Source organism: Stylophora pistillata, chromosome 5, assembly GCF_964205215.1.
Source record: "Stylophora pistillata chromosome 5, jaStyPist1.2, whole genome shotgun sequence".
Classification (NCBI taxonomy): domain Eukaryota; kingdom Metazoa; phylum Cnidaria; class Anthozoa; order Scleractinia; family Pocilloporidae; genus Stylophora; species Stylophora pistillata.
Genome location: NC_142523.1, coordinates 6,267,881 through 6,294,897, shown reverse-complemented (window position 1 = coordinate 6,294,897; position 27,017 = coordinate 6,267,881). Strand labels below are relative to the sequence as shown.

The 27,017-nt window shown below is 36.0% G+C and overlaps 2 protein-coding genes and 1 long non-coding RNA gene across 3 annotated transcripts in view; 2 read left to right on the top strand and 1 right to left on the bottom strand.

Annotated features, from left to right (window-relative positions):
* The window catches only part of LOC111325029 (uncharacterized), a 225,318-nt gene that overhangs the window by 97,151 nt on the left and 101,150 nt on the right, over nt 1-27,017 (top strand). The window lies entirely within an intron of this gene.
* On the top strand, nt 5,283-26,358 carry LOC111325031 (uncharacterized). Its single transcript, XM_088760691.1, has 12 exons — nt 5,283-5,569; nt 16,532-16,787; nt 19,460-19,583; nt 20,226-20,301; nt 20,756-20,823; nt 21,739-21,880; nt 22,059-22,280; nt 22,673-22,901; nt 23,623-23,717; nt 23,915-24,112; nt 25,060-25,305; nt 26,342-26,358. The coding sequence occupies exons 1-12, from the start codon at nt 5,524-5,526 to the stop codon at nt 26,356-26,358; spliced, it is 1,719 nt and encodes a 572-aa protein (XP_088616817.1). The 5' UTR covers nt 5,283-5,523.
* On the bottom strand, nt 12,681-14,338 carry LOC148730014 (uncharacterized). Its single transcript, XR_016002014.1, has 3 exons — nt 14,080-14,338; nt 13,312-13,422; nt 12,681-12,898 (listed from the first exon to the last, which is right to left on the bottom strand). It is a non-coding gene; the product is annotated as an uncharacterized LOC148730014 (long non-coding RNA).

Here is a 27,017-nt window from a genome sequence, read left to right as displayed (position 1 = left end):
CATGGAGGCAGAAGTTGGTAAACTTTGCGTTCTTTCGAGGCATCTCAAAGAATTACGGTCATCGTTATGACTTTTTTCTTCAACAGAATTATCTCACAAAACTTTCCTATGTTTCTCCGGAGATATTCTCGTCCCTCTAAGTGAGTGCTTTAGACTATTCTCCCTATCTCGATCTCTATTTCTTTCTCGCGAAGTTGAATGTTTTCCGTGTTGATGCATCATAAAAGAACGTCGAAGGTAGATCTCCTTACCGCCGTTGCCACGTCCTCTCGGCCGAAATGCCCTTGTATTTATGTTTGGTGAGAGACTTCGACTTTCAGTCTCTTAACTTCCTCCCAGAGCTTTGCTCATTGTAATGGCTTGATCTTCCATTCATTAGCGAGGATTCACGAGTTTTGAAGGCAAATCCTTTGTCGACTGAAGAACTTCTGTTGTCTCTTCCATTGCCAGAGTACATATCTCTTTCAGGGGACAAACTGCTACTACCTCTTCACGAGCGAGCGGAGTCACCAGTTGTTTTTGATGAAGTATCGTCTATAAGTGGAGAGCCGCAGAATGACCAAATGTGTTAGACCTAACGTTCACAGGGGAAGCATTGTGGCAATCTCAGCGGGACTACATCCTTGCACTAACCTGTCTCCCCACTCACCTAGGCCACTCACATTCACTCATCGTGACGAGACAAAGAATGAAGAGACAACGAACCATTTGAGCACTTGACTTATGTATTACATAAATGAATAAAGACATTTCGAATAGACAACATATTTACATGATCGAACATAAACGAAGTTTACCTAGAAACGAACAATGAATTATGTGGAGATCGAAAAAAAAAGAAGCTTTTGATGTCTGTTTTCGTGGGGTTTTCTCGGAATGCAGAGGTCGACCGTAACCATTAACGATTGCGAATATCAGTGGACGATTTATCTTCTTCGCAGCCGTTTTGGGATATCACGCAACGCTCCCCGAGCATTGCATGATATCCAAACAAAACGGCTGCGAAGGAGAGCAGGGTGAAGCAAGCCAAGGGACCTTGGGTGAATCGAATCGCAAAAAAACAAACGTTCGATGACAAAGTTACGGTAGCACCCGCGCATTTTGCGTAACTTTGTTTGCCAACCATGATACAGTTACTTGGGAAATGTGTCGTGGTGAACTTCCGCTTTTTTTGTGTGGAAAGTAGTGTGAAATAACCTGTCGCATGGCGTCACTTACGGTTATTGCATGACTGTAGAGCTTCGAAATTAAAATTCGACCTTCTTTAATGGATTTTCCGTGGAATTGTGGTCGTGCGGATGTTATTGCGCGCAATTTTCGCTTCTCTGGCTGTCCAGAAAACAGTTTTTCGCCTTGCCATTTCTTTCTGAGAATTCCTAAATGAGAGGATGAACGGGTAACCCAAAAGATCGCTCAAATCACATAAGATGGGGAAAATAACGACACAGAGAACAAAAATCCCATAGTCAAAATAAGGTGAAACATTGAAATTTTTTTTTTCCATGTAATAGTAACCTCTTTGGGAAAATGGCCTGATATCCAATACCAATTCGTACACTTGAAGCCGTATTGCATGTTAATACATCGCTCGTCTCGGTCCATAAAAATGCAAAAAAAGAACTCGGGCAATATCCAGCCATCTTGACCTCACGCTTGGTTAGTAAAGCATACATATTTAAAAATTATTCCATGAGTGCGTGTGGGACATGAGATAATAGTTGGTTATAACCAATCTCGTGTCTAACAAGTGTAAATGGATTAATTTTTTATATTTCAATTAAGCTGATGTTCGGATATTTGGAGTGTTTTTCAGCTCCACAACAGTTGGCGCTGTGCATTTCCATATAATGTAACTTGGAATGGTAGCTTATAACTGAAGTTGAGTAAACTAGTGAGAACAGTTGAAATGAAATATTCAGAGCGGAAAATTTATTATTTGTGATATTGATATTCATGTAAACTACTCTCCGAGTGACCCTTAAGGACCCAAGTTTGTACCAGAGGCTTATGTTTGTACTTATTGAGATTTGTTTTTAATGATCTGTCATAGTTCTGATGATTTTTTGCTTCTTGAGTACAATAAAGCCCATATCTTATGTTAGAAGGTTGACAGTTGGCTAATTTTGTGCTTATCAGTTCATTCCAGTTTTTTTTGTGGCGTTCCAACAAGGCTCTAACCTGTGTTTGTATTTTTTTTTTCTCACTGCTAAGAGTGCAAACTTGGATACCTTGGGATGCTTTTTGTTAGTATCTGAAACGATGGCTAGAATGATGTTTTTCAACACTTGTAGTATGCACATATTGTCTAAGCAAGAGGGCACAACAAGGAAATATTTTATTCAAAGCTGTGGGCTGGATCCTTAAGTCATATTTTCCCATTTTAAGTATTTATATGACCAGGGGTGTCACTAATTTTTCAAGTGCTAGTAAGCAGGGAAATGACAAAAGGTAGTCTGGGCACAAAATTTCTCTACTTTTAAACTTCTTGAGGCAGGGGAGGGGTAAGAATAGTGGTTTAAGGAACAGAAAGCACTGCTATAGAGAGGAATGATAAAACTTTGAAAAGTTTTTGACAATCAATCAAGGTCATCTTTCAAAATACAAAGCCCAATACATTTTGCTGGAAATAGGTTTTGACCTCTTTCCATCATATACTTCAACACTTCACCCCAATGAAGCAATTATAAACAGTCACCAAAGATAAACAATTACTTTTCCTATAATGACCGACACTCAATCTTATCTCCCTGTATTTTGCATCTCATGTGGCTGTATGCCGAGCTGTACAGCTTTTTTCCACCCTCGAATAGAACATTCTAAATATTTTATTCAACAAATGGGAATGTGAATGTGAATGTTTCCCTCTGACAAAGGGCTAAATGTCAGCTTTGAAACTCTGGAGGCCACTTTACATAATTTTTAACAACTCAGTTGATAAAACCAAAATTGCCTTATTTTTAGACAGTTGTACTTTTGATAACTCAACCATGTTGGCAAATTCAGAGTAATAGAAAACAAAATATAAAGTTACTCACTATTAGGAAGGATTGAAAGTCACTTTCCTTGTAAGCATACAGTTGGCAAGGAATTTGCTTGCCCTCTTTTTAGCCTAAATATTGACAACATGGTTTTGATCTGATGCTCTACTACCAGTAAATGTTCAGAAGTTATATATGACAAAGACAGAGAATTCGTCATGGGAGGTTTACGATGTGTTTTATCTTGGACTAAAGTACACTTTCCTTCTCAGCATACAGACCTGGCAAGGTATTTGCTTCAGCCCCGCTTTGCTCAAAAATTGAGCAAACGATCATTGACCCAATTCAATTTACCAAAGGATATTCAGTTTTCAGTTTTTAACAAAGATATCAAAAATTGTTTATATTGCGTGACTTCTTTAAACTGGCCCTTTTGAGTCACGCGTACGGAAAGGCTGTACAAACACCAGCAGTTCCGTTTCTGCGCGGGCAACCTATAGGCGTGATCATGATGTCTGTGCTCGGAGGGCAGATTTTTAGAACCAACATTTACATTTCACGCACAGGTAGTTTCCATTTCGAGCTTTAAGCCGAGATGATTTCTCGCAGAGCAAATAGGATAATGTTAAATGATTGTAAGGGTAATTACCTCATTTCCGTTCTCCTGTTTTCTCGAAGAACTTTGCCATATATTGGCTTGAGAATGAAATAAGTTAGGGAGCGTGACTAGTGCGACGCTATTTTTACCCCCCAAATAACGATTGATTATTCTGTCACATAATTTTAAATTGACAAGCAGTCTACTTTTAGGCAAACTCATCCCCATAACTATAGTGAGAATCGTTGATCTTTGGGGCAAAAATAACAGCTATGTAATTTGGATTTTTCAAGTTTCTTTGAACGCTCTTAAAGCTATGTTGCTTCAGCAGAAGTTAGAACTTGAATTGAATCTGTCTTGGGTACTGTTCTTATCATGTTTTTTTCTCTTGCGATCACGAGTAAACAGCAACTTCCGTTTATGTGCGCGCACCCAGTCGTTAGTGTATAAAGAGCTCTCGCCGTACGGAGGAAAGCACAATTGCTGGTCCTTGAGACGTAGAGTTGGAGTTTCCTGAAAAGTTTCAAGGATTGAAGCCAAGTAAGTAACTTTCTTTCATAAACTGAACTCCAATCTCACTGCAGGATCTTTGCTGAGGGTCTCCTTTGTGTGCTAACAAATTTTGCCTGGCCACAATAGATTTTACCCTCCATATATCTGTGCTAGATTCTCAGAGGATAATTTTTACCGTTTTTTTGAAGGAAAGTAGGAGGGAAAGTGAGTTCGTTTTCTTTAGCTACGGTTATTGTACAAGTACTTCATCAATTTTTCGTTTCCATTTCAAACATTTAACTGAGAATTCGGCTTGTAGATGTCGTTCAGGCGTCCTCGGTGTTTGAATAAATAGAGATCTTGTGCCAACCACGAAGGTGGCAGCAACGAGAGCGCTTAACCGAACAAGAAATTTAATGTGCACATCAATAGCTTCGCACGCCCGTTTTAAACTCTTGTTCATTTCTTAGCCGTCTTCTGCTAAACAACAACGTAAAATCCCCAAATTTGCGTGATCTGAGGAGCATCAATTCGATATCTTATGATTTAGATGAGGTCCAGCGCCAGAAGAGACGGTAATCACATTCACCCATTCGTGAAACTCTTAAGATTTAATTTATAATCGACGTTTTCTTCGGTGTTGTCGTCCTGATTGCTTAAGGATCCTATTTTCCCGTGAGAGTTTAATATTCGTGAGATCAGTGGTTCAGTCACGAATAGTCTGACTTTGACGACATCGTGCAACACTATGATCGCGACGTTTTTTCTCAGTAGCAAAGACCATTGCATTAGTATTGGAGTTCGATGAACCTCTATTTTTTTCCAAAAATTAGCGCACTAAGCTCTGATGCGCTTGAGTACGTTGACGGATAGCGTTACTGAGCGAAGAGGTAGTACCATAAGCGGCCACTTCCGTTTCTGCGCGCGCATCTTATTTTTCGGAAACTTCGTAACTTGTACTCGAAATGAGTTACTCCTTAGAGAGCTCAAGCTCGGGTAAGAAGAGTCGAAAAGTAAAATTATTTTCGCCACTGAACGAAAATAGAATTTTATTACAACTTTTAACGATATCTGAAAGCTACCGAACAAAGATCAAAGACTGACAAGGGCTGGAGATCGATACCGCAACGAATGATAAATTTGAATGACTGACTGTACTGGGAACCAAACAGGTTGTAATTGTTAACCCTTCCTTCCGTTTATGCGTGCGCACCCACTAACAATAAGGCACGGTGTCAAGCGACCTTCCTCAATTTTACAATGAGTTTTTCTCCCTTGTACTTCAGGCGCTTACCTCAAGAAACTTTTGTAAGGAAACATACAGTGCATCTCTTTAGAGAATTGTTCCACTGGTTCAGAATCGTAACTTTGCGGTGTGAAAACCCTACGTAAACAGAAGTCAAGTAACTTACTGATGCGTGACGCTTATCGGTCGTAGAGGAGGATATTGAAATTATGGATGAAACAGCCGATCAAACACACGAAGAACCACATGATCAGAGTAAGTGATCTTTAAAAGCCCACTTCTTTATTTTCCTCATTTTAGAGAACGGGTGCATACTTAAAGGCTCGCTTCTTAAACGCAAATATTATTGATGTAGCAAGGTCCGGCTAGACTTCGGAATACCCGGCCACTCATTTACATGTTATTAAATAAGAATAGCGTCTATCGTGTTTGCCTTATTCTTGAAAGCCTCCCGACACATGTAAATGAGGTGGGTGGATTGATTGGGCCGCTCAAGATAACACAAAAGCAGACAAGATGAGTCAACGCTATAGTAACCAACAGTCTTAAAAAAAACTAATGTTAACTGTTGCAGGAAAACAAGGAAAATTTCTCTATTGCTTATACTTGATCTTAATTTGTCAACGCAGATTTCATACAGCTTCTTGTTCTCTAGCATATCAGACAATTATTTAAGGTTGCCTAGTTAGGGGCCCAGGTACACTCGGCGGACAAAATCTGTTTTACCACATCAAAGATCTCGACAATTTGTCCCCGTCAAATTTTCAATTTGTCAATCGTGGGCGCACTGAGAAACAACAGTACATTTGTTAACCACCAAATGTCAATCACACGGATATACAAATTGAGTATTGTACTTGGACCTAGGGTGAAGCTTAAACGTAAACTTGAGAGCGTCATTTGCAAAGTAGTTGTATTCTGAGTATTCTGAGCAGTGATTGTCATGTAGCATCCCAAGGTACAAATCTTCCATCTTTACCGTTTGATTGCAGCATCAAAATTAATTAATTTGGAGGCCTTTTTCTTTAAATACTCAAAAAGTGAGATCATATTTTCTTGGTTGACACACCGTATTTCTTCAAATTTTAGCTTGTAAATTGAAAAATCTATCAGGTTTCATGCCAAACAAATATGTGTACTGCTTTAAGGCAAGACAAGGGTACCTTTGAAGATTAGTAAGGCTTACTAAAATGTGGAAGAATTAAAAAATCGTTGGGTGCAGTTGTCTCACTGAACTGATAACAGATTTTTGCGCAAAATAAAGAAAAATTTTCCCAGTTCTTGGGGCGCTTACCACTTGTGTGTAATGTCGCATTACTTGATACCTGAACAAATCCAAAGCATTACACATACATAGTACACAGACTGTGCATTACTGCACACATCAGCTGGTAATGAAAAATGCATAATTATATATGAAAGTCATTTTAGAAAGTTCAGACTGAACATTTGTAGTAACCTTTGAGTAAACCCAGTGGACATTGTGAATTTTAAATCCAATTTGCTCTTTTCAAGAATTTTTCTACTTTAATTAACCTCTGTTTTTTCATGCATTCATTGTTTATATGGGTGTCTAAAGTTGTTCTTATATATCCTTGAACTACATTGAACATGAAAATTAGTTGATACTTCATTTTTGATGGGTTCTATTTATTTGAAGAATAACAGAGCCACCATTATTCAATGCTGGCTAAAAGTTCATAGAATTATGAAACAATTGAATAAAGGCTGATAGTTTGGAAAGAAACTGTTTGGGGCTGCGTCGGTGGGAGTAACAAAATAATTTGGATATATCAACAAAGTTGAAATGGTAAATTGGTCACTGTAACGATTACAAAAGCTGATGTTTCGAGCGTTAGTCCTTCGTCGGAGTGAATAGAGGAATTGTGGGTTGTGTGTGCTTTTAAAGGCAGAAAATGGAGCTACATTATTGGTGGGAACATGGCCACGAGAAAAACACGAATAAATTAGTGGAATCAAAAGCGTTCGTTGATCCCTGTGGGATTTAGACTGCCGTTTTGAAAGATGAGCTTTTGTTCAAGAGTTTTACGGCTTTCCGTGCTACCTAAATGTAACGAAAGACCACAGATTGCCATATGTTGCTTAGAATGATTAGGTAAATTAAAGTGTCTAGCGACTGGTTTGTTATATTCGTCTTTGTATCCATCTCACGTTAAGAATTCCATTCCTTTTTCTCAGTTTCTAAGACTTCGTCGTTTATGTAGTGATGACTCTAATTTCCACCACAAATCAGAGTCAATGTGCCAGTTTTTCGATAAACGACTAGTTACCCTGTTTCTCTCATTCAAGCAGGTTACCACTGCGCCCAACTTATTGATTGACATTCAGCACTACAAACGTCGCATAAGGAAGATTCCAACCACGTTCCATTGACTCTCACGTTTCACCCTCACAACCACTCAGTTAAATCCATCATTCTTAAAAACTTTAAATTACTTCAAAACAATCCAGAGACAAGCACTATCTTTTCGCAGCCTCCACTCGTTTCATTCAAATGCGACAAAAATATAGGCAATTTTTTGGTCTGAAGTTCTTTTCAGACTAATGACCAACCAGGCACTTTTAAATGCGCTCGTGCAGGATGCAAAATGTTTCCTTTCATTCACAACACTGATAAAATATCGGGACGTAAACGATCCATTATGATCACCGATTACTTCATGTGCACCTCCGCCAATGTAATCTATATCATAACTTGCACTTATCGCAAAAAGATATACATCGGCGAAACAGGCAGAAGACTAGGTGACTGATTCCGAGAACACCTTTGAGACGTGGAAAAGAATGACAAGGATACATCGAAACCAGTCGCTAGACACTTTAATTTACCTAATCATTCTAAGCAACATATGGCAATCTGCAGTCTTTCCTTACATTTAGGTAGAACGGAAAGCCGTAAAACTCTTGAACAAAACCTCATATTTCAAACCGGCAGTCTAAATCCCACAGGGATCAACGAATGCTTTTCATTCCACTAATTTATTCGCGTTTTTCTTGTTGCCATGTTCCCACCAATAACGTAGCTCCATTTTCTGCCTTTAAAAGCACACACAACCCACAATTCCTCTATTCGCTCCAACGAAGGGCTAACGCTCGAAACATCAGCTTTTGTAATCGTTACGGTGGCCAATTTACCATTTCAACTTTGTTGTTATATCTATACAATAAAACAATGGTTTGTGGGTAACAGGGGTCAACTAAACAAGGGCAAAAGAGAGAAAATTGAAGTATTGGGGAGTTAAAAAGATCAATAGTACAACAATTTTGTTGCCAGTTGTCAGAATGACCATTTCAGAAATTTCTTGAAAATGACGTTTAAAGAGAAGTCTGTTTTAATGTTATGTTCTGTACTTCATGAACTCTTTCGACTGATTTAGTAAACTCAGCAAATATGGCAAGTCTGGGCACTACTCAGTAAACACATTATGATTATAATCAAGTATGTAATTATCTTGTGACATTACAGTCAAGTTAAATTTACATTACATTTATTTATTTCTACAAACCTTAGCAGAAATAGATACAGGGTGAAAAGTATAGTATAGTAAAAGATATAACATTTTCAAGGAAACAATGCAAAATTTTACCTATTAAGCTGAGTCACATTGTACATGGGAAGGAGAGGAGAGGGGCATGTCTAGATAAACTAATATTGTGCCCCTTAAATTACACCAGTATAAACAAAAGAAAGAATTAAATGTGTAATTTAAAAGTAAAGGAAAACTTATAAATTAAAATAGCTCAGTGAATTGTCAAAGAGGTAGTGTTTCATTAGTATTGAGCAAGATACCAGCATAAAAGTGCTTTTCTAAACATCTTTTTAGATGGTTTGTCTCTAATTAATTGCAGAAGGCTATTCCAAAAGAATGTTCCAATAATTAATGCTTGTACAGATTCTCCCACGATTAGTTTGAAATGAGGGTATGACTACTTGATTAGATGATGAACTGTTGGTATTATAGTGATGTAGCTCAGCTACCAGTGAAACAGGTATATTAATTAAGAAACTTTTCATTTTGGAAATAATCATAAAAAAGCATATATGTGTTCAGTTTAACAATATAAGGAAATTTCAAAAGGCTTTAGCAAGGGATAATTAGTAGTGTGAAGTTATTGATTCCATTAATGGAACATCATTTATGATACAACTGCTTTGTTTTGTAATTTTACAATTTGAGACAGTGGAGCTTTCTTTATTTCCCCATAGTGTACAAACATAAGTAAGGTAAGAATACATAAGAGAATAGTACAAATTGATAAGTGTTACCACTGCAGAGACACTGACAGTGTTATAACTTAACCATTATATTTATATTTTTGCTAATTTTGCCACATATGCATGTAGTCGATGTGATCACACCAAGTAAGGTGATCGACAATGGATATGCACACCAAGGTATTTGACGCAAGAAGACTTTTCTAAATGAACATTTCGCAACTCTAATGGTGGGAACAAATGGTAATTTTTCCTTTTGAAGGGGCATAAAGATAAGTTACTTATGGTTTTTGTCAAATTTGAGGTCATTTTATCACTGCATAACCATTTTTAGACAGCTGGCAAATGATTGTTAATTTCACACAATAAATTGTCAAGGTCAATTCCAGAAGCTGCTAAAGATCTATCATCTGCATATAATCTTGTAGAAAAATAAGCAGGAGATCTAGACTTGGGAAGGTCATATATAAAAATAATGATCAATAGCAAAGGTCCTATGTAGTACCGTATCAAAATTAATGCTTGAGGTACACCAGTGGAGGTGGAACATGACTCAGAAGCAAGCCATTTATGTGCATCTGCTGTTTCCTGTTATATATACTTAAAAATAAGATTGGAACCAATTATTTTCATTTTGCTGTAATCCATAGTATTTAAGCTTGTTTAGTAATATTTGATGATTTACTGTGTCAAAAGCTTTACTTTGGTCTAAGAACAAAGAAATCACATAGTGTCCTTGATCAAGAGAAGAAGCTACTTTTTCAGTAAGGTCAACTAGACATGAACAGTCAGAGGCTGCATAACCTGATCTAAATCCATATTTTTGGAGGAAATCATGTCTTCATTTGTAAGATAGGACATAGGCTGATGAAAAACACATTTCTCAAATGTTTTATTTATGGAAGAGAGAACTGAAATAGGTTGATAATTAGTATGTGTAATCAAATGGTGACGAGTGAAACTAGGAAATAATTTCACGTGCGTTTTGTCAAAATTCTGATAATTATCTGATGATTAAATTATGTTCCGTCTTGTTTACACAGGGAGGTGTAAAATTGCTTGAGTACTTTATCCAACTGCTTGGGAAGAATCATCTCCAGGTTTTTCTCAAGGCAATTTTTGTCACACCACTTCTCAAAAACTCACACCCAGTTAATTTGGCTCTTTTTCATATTTAAATTTTCAGCCGCTTCTTTTAATTTCGTAACTTCAAGGGTCACCATCTTAAATCTTGAGCGAGATACAATAGATGTTACCATGGCAGTTTTGTAATTTCACATGTGAAATTAAAAATTAATGCTGAAATTTTGCACCAAATTAAAGTTAAGGAGTAAGTTGTCACCTATGATATTATTGCATGAACAACATTGCCTAGTTTAGAAACTGGAACTAGTTTAGCAAGTTTCATACTATCCGGAAAAATACCTTTGTTGATAGAAAGATTAAAAATATAAGTTAAGGGATGGCATAATTATTTGCAGTGTTGTGGTTTTTGATAAAAGTGGAATGGATGAATCTAATTTGTTTTTGTTTTGTTTTAACAACTTTACCAGGTGTGACTAGACCTGGAAGGGTTAGTGCAAACGGAACACAAAAAATTTGGGTTGAACAGTCAAGTTGTTAGGCTCGTTAAGGGGTTAGTTGTTAAGGGGAAAATCTCTGGACACACCTGTGCACGTGACTGTGTGAATTGCACAAAAGCATCAAGTCCTGACACAAACAAAAATCTTGGAGAAGTTGTAATCCAACTTTCATAGAACTTCAACTGAGATAAAATAAACAAAAAGTTGTCATGAACAACTAAGAAAGTTGAACAGGCCAGTGCACCAAGTCATCATTTTAAGAAATATCAAAAAATGTAGCAAGATGGAAATTTCATCTTTAAGAGAATAATGGAAAGAGAAAATTTAAGAATGTTATAATTGGTTTATTCAGTATTATCAGTTCTGGCAATACAAGTATTGAAAAACGACTGATTTACAAGCATACTACATAATAGTATAGATGATAAATAAAATAAAAAAGTTCATATATGTAATTATATACCTATAACAAGTTAAAAGGCCTCGAGCCAACAGTGACGCCACGCCGGAAGGATCCAAAAGGATTCACAGTCCAAACCTCGATAAATAGTAGCTCAATTATTAAGTTCAACAATCATGTAGTGTTCAGTGTTTATGATCCCTTGAAATTGGTGGTTCGACATGTTCAGACATGTATTTTTTCACTTTTCAGACCCAGATGAGTTTATAAATTGTTAGGGTTCCAAACAAAATCATGGGGTTGAGATTGATTAACCCTTCCCTTACGAAAAAAGTGCCTATTTTATATCTATTTTATGTCTATTTTTCAAACTATTTTCTACCTATTTTTTGTGTATTTTTTCTCTATTTTCCAGACTATTTGAAAGCTGTTTTTTAACCATTTGAAAGCTATTCTTTTGAACAAAAAATAGTAAAAAAATAGTCTGGTTGGCAAGTCATAACTGCTGTAAAAATAGCTTTAAAATAGAAAAAATGCACATGCAATTCACTGATAAAATAGTATTAAAATAGCATTAATGAAATATTAGTTATAAGATAAAATAGACATAAAACAGGGATAAAATAGAAAAAAAAACAAAAATAGGATGTAAGTACATTTAAAATAGGAATAAAAGAGGAAAAAACTTGAAAAAATAGGAATCAAATACCTCTCAAATAGACATAAAACAGGGATAAAATAGACAAAACAAGGATAAAATAGACAAAATAAGGATAAAATAGGCATAAAAACAGGGATAAAATAAGGAAAAAATCCAGAAAAATAGGATACAAATACATTTAAAATAGCTCCTAATGTATTTGTCATGCAGGGTAAAAGGGTTTAAAATAGCGCTTAGAGTGTATGGATCCAGAATAAGGTGGCTATAAAATAGGTTGAAAGAAGGTGAAGATCAAAAAAGCATATCCCAATCCTCAGCCTAGGATTATCACTTTTGTGTGTTAAGTTGTAGCAATTTTCCCATTGCAAATGATTTAATGATCAATACTTCATATGTTTATGCAATAACCTCTCTCTAGACTAGATTGCATGCATTACATGAAATTAAAAAAAATTGTCACTCAGGAAAGACCAAGTTTTAAACAATGCCATTAATTTACTCCAGTCTTCAATCTGTATCCAAAGGAAGTGACAACAAGTACTTTCAGTTTACATAGAAATGATAGGATACAAAGTTTTCATAAAAATAGAAAACAGAATTAAAGTAGAATTAAATTTTAAAAAGCAAAGTTTGTCCTTGCATTTAGATAGCTGCAGTGGCTTCCTCTTTGTGGTTTCCCTATGTTTCACTGTTTTCCTGTACTCTGAAATAAAAAAAACAACAGAAATGATCAATAACTGATATTTCATCCACCAGTAGGTAATTTACTTGTTAGAAAGATTAATTTGCTAAATAATTCCCTTATGATTATGGTTTCCTTGATGCAAAATGATGTAATTCACTGAATTGAACAGGTTTTGATAACTTTTCTGTACTGCTTCAGTAAAACTTATGGCTTAAATTCATACTTCTAGGGCAAAAATTAGTCAAGTTGATATAGTTCTATTATAAAGGCTTATAAAGCCAGCCAGTTACAAACATTACACCTTAACCTCCTAAGCATAGATCCTTTCTCATCCAAAGAGAGTCTGCTTTCAGGAAGCTCTACCATACAAAATTGTGCTATCTTACCACAATCCCAGTCATGCAAAGGCAGCTGCATAAAATTAATCTTACCTACAAAAAATCCTGGAATGGATCATTGAATTGACTTCAGTTCTCACGGTTGTCTTAGCTCTGAATTCTTTGTGCTTTTTACTTGTCCAAGTTTTGCAACCATAGCAAAATCTGTTTCAGGAACAAAGTTACATATACACATAAGAACAATTTCTATCACAAGCACTCAGTATTGACTTAATAAAGACTCTTATTGCATCAGACACAAAAAGATGCACTTCTAATGTGGACTAAAATTGAGATTTTATGGGACAACCCTGACTGAGTAAATGTATGAGCGAGTGCATCTTGGGACATCATCACCAACTTGGCAAAGTAGAGAGATGGAGAGAGTTTGGGATCAACATCACTAAGCATGCTCCCTCATCTTTGATTCTTACTTCAGTTAATAGAAAAACAAACAATTCTTGTATGCCAGGATTAAAAATCCAATTACAGTGATCTCGAATTTTAGAACAATTAAGAAAGAGAGCATGATGCAGGTATGGCGGGTTTTCAAATTAACGATCGAAGGTATAATTCTGTTGCCCCTCTTTCTATTTGAGAGGTGTTTAGGTTTCTCTTCTAGTGCATTACTACAAGGGAGTCTGCAAACTCAAATTAAGTAAATGTTTACATAGTTTATGGAAACAGGTCACTCTATAAGCTTATATTTACAGCCATTGAAATGCAACAAACTTTGGGGCTTATTCTGACCTCGAATCAAAAGCACCTTCAAGTTTGAAATAAACTTGGAACTTTGTATAAATAAAAAACAGTTTCACTTACCTCTTTCACCATCTTGAATGATGGTGTTGTTTGCCTTCTATTGTTATTCTTTGTGTTGCTCATTGTGTCTAAGAGAGGCAAGATCTGAATAGAAAAGGCAAAATACCAACGGAACTCCACGCTTCTCCGATCGAGAGACAAGGTTCGTTTCGCCCGCCAAAACTAAATTCCGTGTCCCGTATGTCACCATATAAGGAAAATTACAAGATCCCTTATATACGCCGACCGTACTAGATGTCAGCGTAGCGTGACAAAAAAATGGCGGATGAGTGAGGATCGTTCTTCGTTAAAAAAGCTAGAGAAGAAGAAACTTGCGTGGACCTTACAACCAGTATCTTTCTCAAACGGGACTAAAGATACCTCGAACAACCTTGCGACGTTGACCTCAGAATTTTCCGACCTCCACTGCTTTGCCTCGGACGACCTCAGCACAGAGTCACTAACTTACTAATATGACGCTTCGCAACCGAACGACTTCACACATATGGAAACTGGTGAACCATCACTTAGTTTGTTAAGCCAGTCCGCTGTTCCTTTCAAAAAAGGATTACTGTAAGACTTATTTCAGTGAATACAAAGATTATGATCATGAGCAGGGCGACAAATGCGACCCTTGGATAGAGGCCTCTTTAGCCTTCAGACCATATTTTAATTTAGTGGTTTCAGTTTTAAAGAATCTGTGTAGAGATTTTTATGACCGCGAAACTTGAAAACTTCCACCCAGTGTTTTCAAATTTGAACCCATCTTTATTTTGTCAACACAGAAACTGTGACTTTAGAGTACTGTATGTTAGTCAAGCTTGAATTCATGAATGAAATAGGTATAAAATAGGACAGGTTATTACACTTCACACCTAGTTGCTGTTTCAAATATTGTGGGTCTGGGATACTTTGAAGAAAATAGAATTAAAATAGACTATTTAATACCTATTTTGCAATGGATTAGAATCCACCTCAAAAAATAGAAATGAAACAGTCTATTCTATATCTATTTTGCAATTAGTCAACAATTTCTTTGATAAAATAGGGTTGTGATAGCCTATTTTTTTCATATTTTTCAAAGGAAATGGCTTTAGCATGTACTATTGGCAGTAAACAGAAATAAAACATACTATTTGATCACTATTTTACTGATGTAGAAAATAAAATATGATTAAAATAGTCTGTTTAGCTGGTTATTTTCCCACTCATTTTGAGAAAATAGAAATAAAATACACCACCTTGTTCAACCTTGCCTTAAAATATGGTTAAAATAGTGGCTCTACTTTCCCTTTCAGGTAAAATAGGAATAAAATATAAGTCTGAGAAAATAAAATAGTACAAAAATAGAGGTGATAGCATTAAAATAGACATTAAATAGAAATAAAATAGGTTTGTGTTTGTAAGGGTTAATAAGTTTTCTCATGCAGTTATTGGATATTCATTTACAGCATTTTATAACAATGTCAATCAAGGTAGTGGGATTTATAATTGTTACCACGACATCATAATCTTTATCAATCATATTACAATATATGAAACATGATTAGTAATCAATTAGTATATTAAGTGAACGCACGTGTTTGGATATCCTCACAAGGAATCGAGCCATAAATGTTGGTATGTAAATTAGATTTATATTGTTTCTCTTTTCTATAACCTGTTACATTTTAAGTACACCGAATCAGGTTAACTTTTTGTGATCTATTTTCGGTTGACCTTTTGTTTTACATAAACTGAAGCAAGTAAAGTGAATGAGTACAACAATGTGCTCAATTATTAAGTTCAACAATCATGTAAAGTTCAGTGTAAATATTTTTCAAAAAATTCTATAGATACCATTATGCCATTGTGGGAAGGGATTATAACCAGAGTATTTTTGTTCAACAAATTTGGGCCCTTAATAACCATTTGACTTCCAAGATCTGATAGTTAATTCTGACTCTAATGCTGAAAATGAGTGAAATGACTTGACTTGATACAGTGTTTAAATATTTTAGTTTTATATTTAGAATGCTGCACTTGGGGATTCTTTCAGGCTTGGGATGCTGCATGCTACTTTCCTTTTCCTCCTCATAGAGACATAGAACTGTTCTGAATTTTCTTGGCCATGGGCAAGTCTTTTGTGTACTTGAATAAGTGAGTGTTACTGGGTGATTCAATAAAATCTATGGTGCTCTTATATAGGCTGATTTATGGTTTACCTTCTTGCCTCTGCCACCTAACAAGGTTGTAACCCGAACAGCATGTCACTGCATGCATTTAATGGTCCAACCTCTAATTATTATTTTTATTAATAACTGTATATTATTACACTCAAAGAACGCTAAGACCTCAAAGGCCTGCTGTGTTTTTATTGATTAAGCAATACTTTCTCAAAGGGTATGTTTATGTGTGCCTATTGCACTTGTAATTTGACTTAGTACTGCTGCATGTATACATGTGAGACTTCCTGTTTATATTTTTATTTAAGCTTTAGGTTCGGTGCCTTCGACATCCTTTCAAAAATCTCCTGGAGGTCCTAAAGGCAAAAATGTGGTAGTCTTATTATCCAGAGATGTTGCATATAGATATGGTCAAGTCTTTATGCCGGACACCGCAGGAATGGTGCAGATTAAAAAACCATCCCGAGGACAGTTTGCAAAAGATTTGTTCTTCACTCGGGAGATGTCAGAAGACGACGTGTGCTCTCTACTATGTTCCAAGTTGCCAGTTTTGCAAAATCGAAGGTATTTGCCCTTGAGGTTTTATAATTATAATTGTTATTCATAATATAAAGGGCTTTTCAAAGCTGTGTTAAGGTGATTCCTCAGTATTCCATCGTGCATCTTCCATTGGGCATAAAAGTCCGTAGGTACTAAAATTTGGAATCACGTGAAACCACCTGAAACCACCTGAAACCATCTGAAACCATCTGAAACCACCAATGAAACCACCTGAAACCATCTGAAACCCCCAAGGAAACCATCTGAAATTACCTGAAAAGATCTCGAAACAATTTAAAACAACATGAAAGTGCCTAAAAAATTACGGGTAACATCAGAAAATAAGTGTTAACAATGGAGTTTATCCACAGGGAGCCCGGCCTACAGATATCGTACATAATACCATACAGTACAGAATAGGCACCACAAACAGGGCTTTAGGCTTTTTTTCCCTCAAAATCTCAACTATCTAGTCAATTTACTTAGGCAGTGGGAGTTAAAGCCACCATTCATCAGCTATATTCTGTCATTTTCAGTAAAATACCTTGCAAAAAATCCACGTAATTATTCACTTTTGCAAAAACAAAGTCAGTGAAATTCTAGGTCACGCTATAAATTCGTCTCTGATTAAAAAGAAATACAGTGTTCAAAATTTTCCTTAGGAAGTTTGAAAATCTTCAGGCCTTCCTGGGCTTTTTCACATATAATTTGCATGATCCTGTTGAAAAAACTTCACGTATTTCTTTCGATTTAAAACAGTTTCTTCTTTGCATTCGCGATCGCATGTTGTTATTGTCATGCAAGTGCTTTGTCAAGAAATGAATTCGCATACTCCCGTGCAACTCCCAGCCATTCGTAGAGCTAATTGAGTGTGTTTTCAACAAGAATGATGGAATGTTTCCTTGAAGGTTTCCTTTGTGGTTTTAGGTGGTTTCAGGTGGTTTCAGATGGTTTTAGGTGGTTTCAGATGGTTTTAGGTGGTTTCAGATGGTTTCAGGTGGACTTTCGGGTGATTCCAACTTTTAGTACCTAATTATGCATAAAAGTCATGTAATCAGGCAATTAAATAAGTGCGTCCATTCCATTAGAACATGTTAATGTTACTGACAATCAATGAGGTATATATGATGGATGTAGTTTTAGTTACTTTCAGTTCCAGTAATCTGCTCTGGTGTTCTGTTGCATTTTGGGACCATGAATGTGCTTTCAAGCCTTGATACTAAAGCCATGCAAGTTTTTTACAATCTCTTTAGCTCTTAAATGAGCACACCGAGTGACCATTAATCTTTTACTGCATAATTTCTGGTGTACAAATTGTCCTCTTTCAATTTGAGAAATTAAATAAAGATTCACAAGATCGGAAAAATATAGCTAAAAGTGCATGTGCATGTAAAGCCCAATACTTGATTATGGGAATTTTCACCTTGAAAGGAACAACTCGAGTAATGTTCGAAGCTGATGTCGTTTAAAATTGCATCATTTTCACACAAGTTATATATCAAATTGTTCCACACACCCAAGACTTTCTGCCAATCAATTTTTTCAAGTGTTACATTAAAAACCCTTGCTCCTATGCAGCTACTGCAAAATGTATTGTTAATGGATGAATGATGGGCGTGATTAGTGCAAGTACAGGCACAAATGGGGTAAGATAATGGGCCATCATATCCCTTAAAAAAGTAAGGTGCATTACCTTTTTTTATTGTATTTCTTGAAACGAAGATTGGTATTATCATTAAATTTTAAGGAAAGGTTACTGAAAATTGCTCAATATACTTTGCCCTGAGGAATCACCTTAAGATAATGATATAAACCAGGGTCTGTGTGAAATATTTGAAAGCTTTTATGGAAAATTAAGCATACTTCCTTTTGTCTGCAGCTTGATGATTGGAAGTGGCTTTTGAACAAAGGAATAAAGAATGTTGGATTTAAATTTGACCCTCGGTTAAGGGGAAGTGTACTTATTGAGCACCAGGCTCATAATTTGCTGTATAAATCCACTTAGCCCCTTCTCTTTGGACTTTGGAAAATCTTTTCACTTAGGAAAAAAAAGCTAAATATGTCCATATGCATGTATAGTCGATCTCATGGGAACGCCAATGGAGGCATCTTTGAATTGCATCAGTTAATTTAATTTAGTTAGCACAGTGGTCAATTCATGCTCAATTACATCTCATTAGTTGAACTTAGAAAATAGCTTGAGAGCTAAGATAGAGTAAGATAAAAGGTACCCTGAAAGATCCTTTGATTTGTTTGAATTGTGAATGGAAGTAATACCACTGGTAGTAAAGTCATGGGAGCTGGTTAGTCAAAGAGTACTTTTTGAGAGATGAGGTAGGTGAAGGGTACCCAGTTAATGATTTATCAAATTGTGAATGGGAGTTACAACTTGCAGTTAAGTCATATAAATGCATCTTGTCTGAAGGACTTTAGGGTAAGGATATAAGTAATGAGAGATTACACAACCAGGTAGTGAAGGGTACAGGATATATTTTTGTCCTGGCATTCCCCAACTTCTTTCCCACTTTTGGATGTTACTGTAAATGTTGTTAGAGCATAATGTATAAATTTAAATTACAAGTAAGGTCTTTCGAGCATCAATATATATATGTATAATATGTAATTGCACATTGCAGGCTTGAATGTGCGATTGAACTTAACTTGAGACCAAGAACTTTGTTCTGTTTCATCTTCAGATTCTGCTGTGCCTCTGCAGTAGATAATCGAACAAGGCTGGAATTTAATGGGGAGAAGAGAATTTGGGATGGGCAAGACATTAGAAAGAATATAAAAGGAAATTCAGCTCTTTACATCCTTGAGGTCTGTTGAAATTACTTGGAGAAAATTTTGAATTAAAGAATTAATTGATGGAAGCTGGAAGACTGCACATTCTATACACATGATACATGATTTTGACTATTACATTCAGTTTGTATCAATTTATGAGGTAATTTTTTTCTGTCTTAGTGACATTGCAGTATCAAACTACCATATCTATGTCATTACTTAGATCAATTTTTACAATTACTCGAGACGTCTTTTAGAGTTCTTTTATTTGACTATTATGATTTATACTGTTAATGTCTCCTTCTCAGCCAATGATTGGTGTCATCATACAAGGCACTTCTACCCATTTTTGCTCTCGAGAGAGTGAGAGCATGTTGCATGCAAGGAGACCCAACAAAGGCTGCGAAGGAGACACTGTAATTACAACAAAAATTTTAGACAAAAATAATTTGTCCTGTCAATTACAACGTTTTAAGGAAAAATGTAGAGCATGGGCTGAAGTAGACTATAAACATGAAAAAATGCACACAAAACATCTCCTAACGTATATATATTCACCCATAACAGTCTGACCAGTAACCATAAACACTTTTTGGTGCTTTAATGTTTAGATATTGATAGGAATATATGATACCTGCATGATCAACATGAAGTCAGTTTTTCTTCTTTCACTAGATTCCTCATGACACTGTAGAGGATTCCTCTGGCATTGATGCACATGATGTTAGTAGTGATGTGAATAACTCAGAAGGTTTGTACAGTATAACTACTTAGCATATGTACACTTCAGAAATTGTTACTAAATCTTGTTATGATAGGAAACAACATTTGATAAATCAAATTTTATCCACATATTTAAAACTCTTCATTGTTAGTATAACAGCATCAATTGGCCACTCAAATCTAAATAGCCTTTGCGATTTACCACCAAGCAATGCAGACAGGATTTGTGCCCAAAAAGTATAGTTATTGTAACAGATATAGATAAATACAAATAGTTTTTTTTCTTGATATACACTAAACAACTATTCACCTCTGTCCGTGTTGCTGGCTAGTTTGAGAAATTTACCTTGCTGCTATGCACCTCAGTAAATGTCCATCACCCAGTCTAATACTTCCACTTGGGTTAATGGTTGTATGATATATAACAAATAGATGAATTTTGTTTCCTTTCTGTACTTATATTCCCACTTTCTTTCAATTAGGAGATTTGCCTGATTTGAATGATGTCAGTTTTAAGATAAGCATTAATCCACAGAGGGTTCCTTTACAGGTAGAGTATAGTACCTAACTGCAAATATTCAAAGTAGTGCCCATATTATATATCCCTTAACTGAAAAGATGCTCCGGCCTCTGCTGGCCAAGTATTTTCTATTAAGCATTCCCCAGATGTGTTTTCAGATGAGGAGGAAAATGCTCCGAAAATCATGTCATTTGTTTTCGTGTGATGATCAGGAGAATTTTGGATGCACTGAACATGCGTACACTTAAGAGCCTCAGGGTGCCCTGTTGCAATTAACACAACAGTTTTGCCAGTGAAATAAGTCTGAATTTGTTTATCAAGGTGACTGTTGAAGGTAATATTGCATAAATGTTCACATGGAATTATGAGACTGTCCACTCTTTTGAGTTTCTAGCTGAGAGTACTGCTTCCCCTTCAAAAATAAAAATCATTTGCTGATAATTGTGCATGAACTTCATCTTCAGATACCACCATTTTCAATATTCATAATTAGTCAGGCACCCTGGCCTCCTCAGTCAGCTGGGGTTGTCAATTAAGGCTGCAATTCTCTTGTTTTCCTCTCATACTGTAATTATCTTTTTTTAACAGTCATTTGGGACCACATAGATTGACAATCTATAATTATGCTGTTAGAGTTTACTAACAAGACTGGCTTTACTGGAATTAAACGACCAGGGGAGCCCCAACCTAGATAAATGATTATTGGCATAGACACAGACTTGAATCTGTACTGAAACAATCATGAAAGGCTTAGATTGGCTTTATTCCTTTTCTATATGGGATACAAATCAAAGGTTTTTCTATGCAATCAAAGGTTTTAGGAAGTACATGATTTTCCTTAGTTTCCAAAATGGACCTCGAGGTCTCTCAATTGTCAGTCTTTGGACTGAAATGTGACTTAATTAAATTGTGAGTAATAACTTTATTTTATTTATACTAAACTAGGGAGGATACCCATTTGTGATAAAATTCACTCCTGATCTTCCACCAAATGTTATAGCAGGATATGCTGTCTTTGAAGAATTAGGAGCGGTCCGGGAATTAGATAGATCAAATAACAACTCTCTAGTTGGTTATGACATCCCACGTAAGTGATATATTTTAATCGCTGTATCATTATTTTTCTTTGCAAATGCTGAATTCAGTAATATACTGGCAAATAATTACCATCTAAATAAGTTCACTTCAGCATATAGCCCAAAGAAACTTACTTTTAAGTACATGATTAGTGCCATATAACCATGGGGTTCTTGAATGTTATGTAGCTGCTGAAAGGCCAGGCATGGTCAAGGTGAGAGTACTAGTAAAGGAGGATTTAGCACATCTTGGTACCACTTCAATTGAATATTTCAATACTCAAACGGAGACCCTCAAGCAACTGGTCCATGATCCCAATCTACAAAACATGTTTTTCAAAGAGTGGGCGAATGGATGCGGAAAAAGCTGCACTACCATTACAGATGGCATCCTACATTCTTCACAATTTGGTGAGTTAGAGCTGGAAAGACGTGCAAATAGGTGGTGTGTTTTGCATCAGGTGTATGTAGTAAACTGGTGTCAAACAGAAAGTCATAGAAAGTTATCTACAATAGTAAAAACTGGTTTTATACACTCAATTACTTAAACTGAGCCACACAATGGAAAAAATTAATACTGCGAGTTGTACCCTTCACCTGCAACTGTTTGCATTTAATCCAAGGTTTATTTTGGCCCATTCACTTCATTCCACTCTAAATTTCTAAATTATTTTTTACTTTAAGTTCAAGTTTATATTAATTTGCTGTGTTTTCGGATTTACTCTAACAAGGATCATAATATTGTACAAATCAGGAATTCTACCAGGAGAAAGGAACGGTTTTGATTACGACATCTTTTACAGGATTTATGGATCCATCAGCCTCAGGTTTGCCATCAGTTCAGGGTTTAAAACTGTTGGTATATACAGCAGCAGAAACTGGGGGTCAAAAATTTCTTGAAGTCGTCTTTAACTCATCAGCTGGAAGTGTGGTTTTCAATGCATATAAGAACATTCCTCTATTACCAGAAGCAGTTGCAAGAACAAATGGCTATGAGGATACTGCACAATTTCTCGAATCCATAACTAAAAGGTACATTATTAAAAGTCTTTTACTGAATCTGAACCAAAGGAAGCAGCATTATATATATACTATTGAGTAAAAAGAAACATTTTTTTCTATTTTTTGTTTTAAATGAATGTTCTTTGTCTTATATTTTTCTCTGTTGTTATTTGTCTAGATTTTTTCTATTCTTGGATGATTTGCTTTCATGAAAACATTTTTGTTTCAAATCAGTTCTAGCTGCAACCGATTTGGTACGAACTAAAACCAGATTGCTTTGTGCTACTTGTTTTGGGGACAACTATTTTCACAAAATAATTTCAATATACCACCCAGAACAAATTATTGCTGCGTAAACCTGCCTCGTACCTTGTGTGGTTTTGCAACAGTGTGCCCAGAGGGTTGTTTGACCTCAAGGATGTTGGGATTCCAGTCAAATAAACTATCACAAGGTAGTTGGAATCTTAACGTTTTAATAGAATGAACAACTTACAAGCGATGCGAATCTTAGCACAAGGTAAGACTAACTTGATTGGCTAACTCGAGTCACATGACATAAGCGATTTCGTGACACAACGACGTTACAAAGGAAAGGGTATTGCAAAGTGCCAATTATTTAGTTGTATTTTCTTTTCATTACTGTTTTACCAGAAGCGTGAAATAACCTTTCATGCTTTTTTAAGTTTTGTTTTGTTTTGTTTTGTTTTTTTGTTTTGTATGTTGTTTAATTCAAGCTTATTTGTTTCCACAGGTTGTCCGCAGAAAACACGACTGGTGAGGAACAATTTAAGGTAGACCATATTGTAGAGCTTGCCAGATGTGCTGAGCTGGTTCAAGAGCAGCTCCGTAAGTACAACCTGTCATTATATTCCCAGGTTATACTGTGCCTTTCAGCGAAATTTTACAGTAAAAAATGTTCCAATGGCTTTGTCCAAAATGTCAACTGAACAATCACAAATTTTTAGATTCTTAATAATACTTACTCTCAACTTTACCTGTTTCAGTTGAAGAGAAAATTTAAAGTACTTTTTGATATCTTTCAGTATTTGTTAATGACAATTGTAATCAGTTGTGCGTGGTATCTTTCAACCCAACAGATCATAGTAGTTTTGAAGGAAAGTCTCCACTTGAAAATGATGGAATCCCAGAAGTTGACTATTTTGGAGATGCTGAGATATCTTCCTCTAATGAGTCAGAGCAGCAAGGCTTTAGTTCTGAAGATGAATGTTCTCATGAAAAAGGTAAAAGAGGCGCAGTCAGATCTCTTTGCTTTGTTAAGATTGCTCGTTTAATAGTGCAATTTTCAAAGGCGTTACGCCGGATAAGATAAAACCAGGAAGAAAGTTACTGGTGTATTGCGCGGTTACGCTATCACCGACTGGAACCATAGCAATTTGGCCTCCATACGAGATAGACTTTAAGAATGGCCCTTGTGTGACAGGAGGTGATATTAATTTGCCATGTGTAGTAAGACTGCCCCCTATTTTTACAGTTTACTTGGAGATTGTTCCTCTGCAAAGTTCCTTTCTGAGGCTTTATGCATTTTTCCAAATGCACCACCTTGTGAGGCTGACTGTACGATGACATCTGGTGAATATTACTGAGGACTTAATAACCTTGGGAAACTGTCAGGCCCGATGGCTTGTAAATAATTCTGGTTTTGCGACATAAAGCTCTTAATTGCGGTTTCATTTCTATTTGAGAAGGGAAGTTCTTGCAAGTTTCTAGAACGTTAATGTTTCCGGGGAAGTACTTCCGCTGTGGCAAGTAAGCCTTAAATTTCGATAAGGACAACTTTGTGAAGAGACAATAGGTCAAAATTTGTGTATTTAATAAAACGTCAGGATGCAGTTGTTCAAAGGGCGGATAATGCTGTTCGGCAGATAAGTTTTATCAAGATGTACTGGGCTATCCATTGGATAGAGAGTTCTCTAGTGGAAAGCTTTATCCAAATAAATACCAGGGACCTTTTTTTTGTTTGTTTGCCAATCGTTTCAAGGTGCTATGCCCAGGCTTGTAAGGTATGTCATTATTGGTGACAGTGGACACTATTGATATTATTCAAATGTTGAAGGAGTGGAAAATTTCAATTGCACGTAATCCAGATATGCAGCTATAAGAACACCAATAAAAATATGATTCAAGTATTTGAAAATGATCCTTATTTAACCGGAATCAATTCCCACAGATGGTAATCCAGCGGAAGATTCGCGCTCTTACTCAGAGGAACAACTAGATCAAATGGTAAAGGAAGTACAAGGTAGGAATGGCTCCCACCTTGAACATGGAGATGATCCTCGAAAGAATATAGAGTCTTTGCCTTACGTTGTAGCTGATGAAGAGAGCAATGAAAATACAAATGTTTCTGTGGTTGGAGAAGTAGGTCGTAAGGTATCCCTTGATTCCGAAAAGACCGTATCGAGGCTGACTAAAGGTAAGCAAAATGAAGCACCATAATTAAAGAGGGAATAAAAAGCATCGTGAATAGATATTGCATGATTGCTGGTGGGAGGATGACGAGCCCTAGCCTGTCTGTGAAACAAATGATGATAAACACCTTGCGATTGGGAAATTGGTTAATTGTTCCGAGTAAGAAAACCAGAGAAATAAGGGTGAAACCTCAACTGGAAAAGTAAACATTAAGTCACATTAAGTAGGGTGGCAGTAGTGCGGATAATCCTTATTGTAACACGGCCATTTTTTATTTAAGAGCCACTGACTATAAATATCGAGAATCCGCCGACAGTTGAAAAATTTCGTAATATTCGTTTCTTTTTTCTAAAGGACCGTTTTAATGAACCTTTTTCGAAAATTGTATCAAAAAGTTCTATCGTGCTTTTTTTTCTCCGAAAAATCGAAAAGTTCGAAATACGCCTAAGCGACCGTAGTCCCCCCGTACAGCAATGAAAAATTATGCAAGTTCGGCAACTTCGTACTCTACAACGCGATGCAATCCCGCTTTTGAATTTTGTATGCTAGCAGATGGTCCGTTAATCTCTTGGAAAATATTAATATCTTGTTATTTTGTTACGTTTAAGTCTGAATAGTGACCCGTTCAAATAAAGAACTTCGCGTCTCTTTCGCAGAGGTAAAATAAAGGTCTACTTCAGTGGCCTATGAACAGGTCTGCCATATATAATTACAAATCGTAAAGTACATCAACTTAATTTTGATTAGTTTAATTTAATTTAATCAAGTTTCATATTGACAAACAAACGACAATTACATCAATCGATTGATCAATCTGAGGTAGGCTTAAGAAAGAACACAAGACTCCTTAAAAAATAAGCCACCGATTATAACATCATAAAATTAAAAAATCTACATCAATCTACATTACTACTAACTACGACTATACCTCAAGGTTCATACTCTATTCTAAACTTATCATAAGAAAGCGCCATTAGTTTCTTACGAAAAATTGACAAGGTATTTGACTCTCTTATACTAATAGGTAATTCATTCCACAGGTAACAAATCCGAATAAAAAAATAATTCTTAAAGGCGTCAGTCCTGCTGAAAGGGACATCAAGCGTTAAATGATCAACGTTTCCAGTGATCTAATACAAGAACGAAACGATACGTAATCTAAGATATTTAACTTATTTATATTCTTAAAACACTTAAAAAGAAAACCAAATTATTAATTTGACTACGATAATGCAAAGGCAATGAATTTAATTTACTAAGACGCTCGTGTTGAGAGTAATTCCTACCAAGAATAAATCTTGTAGCCCTGCGTTGGACCTGCCGTAAAATGCTGATGTTTCGTTTTGTATGAGGCGACCATACCACGCTATTACATTCAAGGCGCGACCGAACCCAAGTAGTGTAGAGCAATTTCCTTGTACTAATATCAGTAATGTCCCTGCATATTCGATAAAGAAGATAAAGCATTTTTTGAGCTTTCGAAGAGACGAAATCAGCATGATTATTCCAACTTAAATTGTGGCTAACTAAAACCCCTAAGTCTTTCTCAATATCGACACGGTCTAACTTAGTTCCACCAAGATAATAGTCCCTTCATTCGTTGATCTGATACGAGCCACCGTTAAAAATTTACACTTCTTGGTATTAAACTCCAAACCCCAGATACTAGACCACTGAAATAACTGATTCAAGTCATTCTGCAATTTCACACTGTCA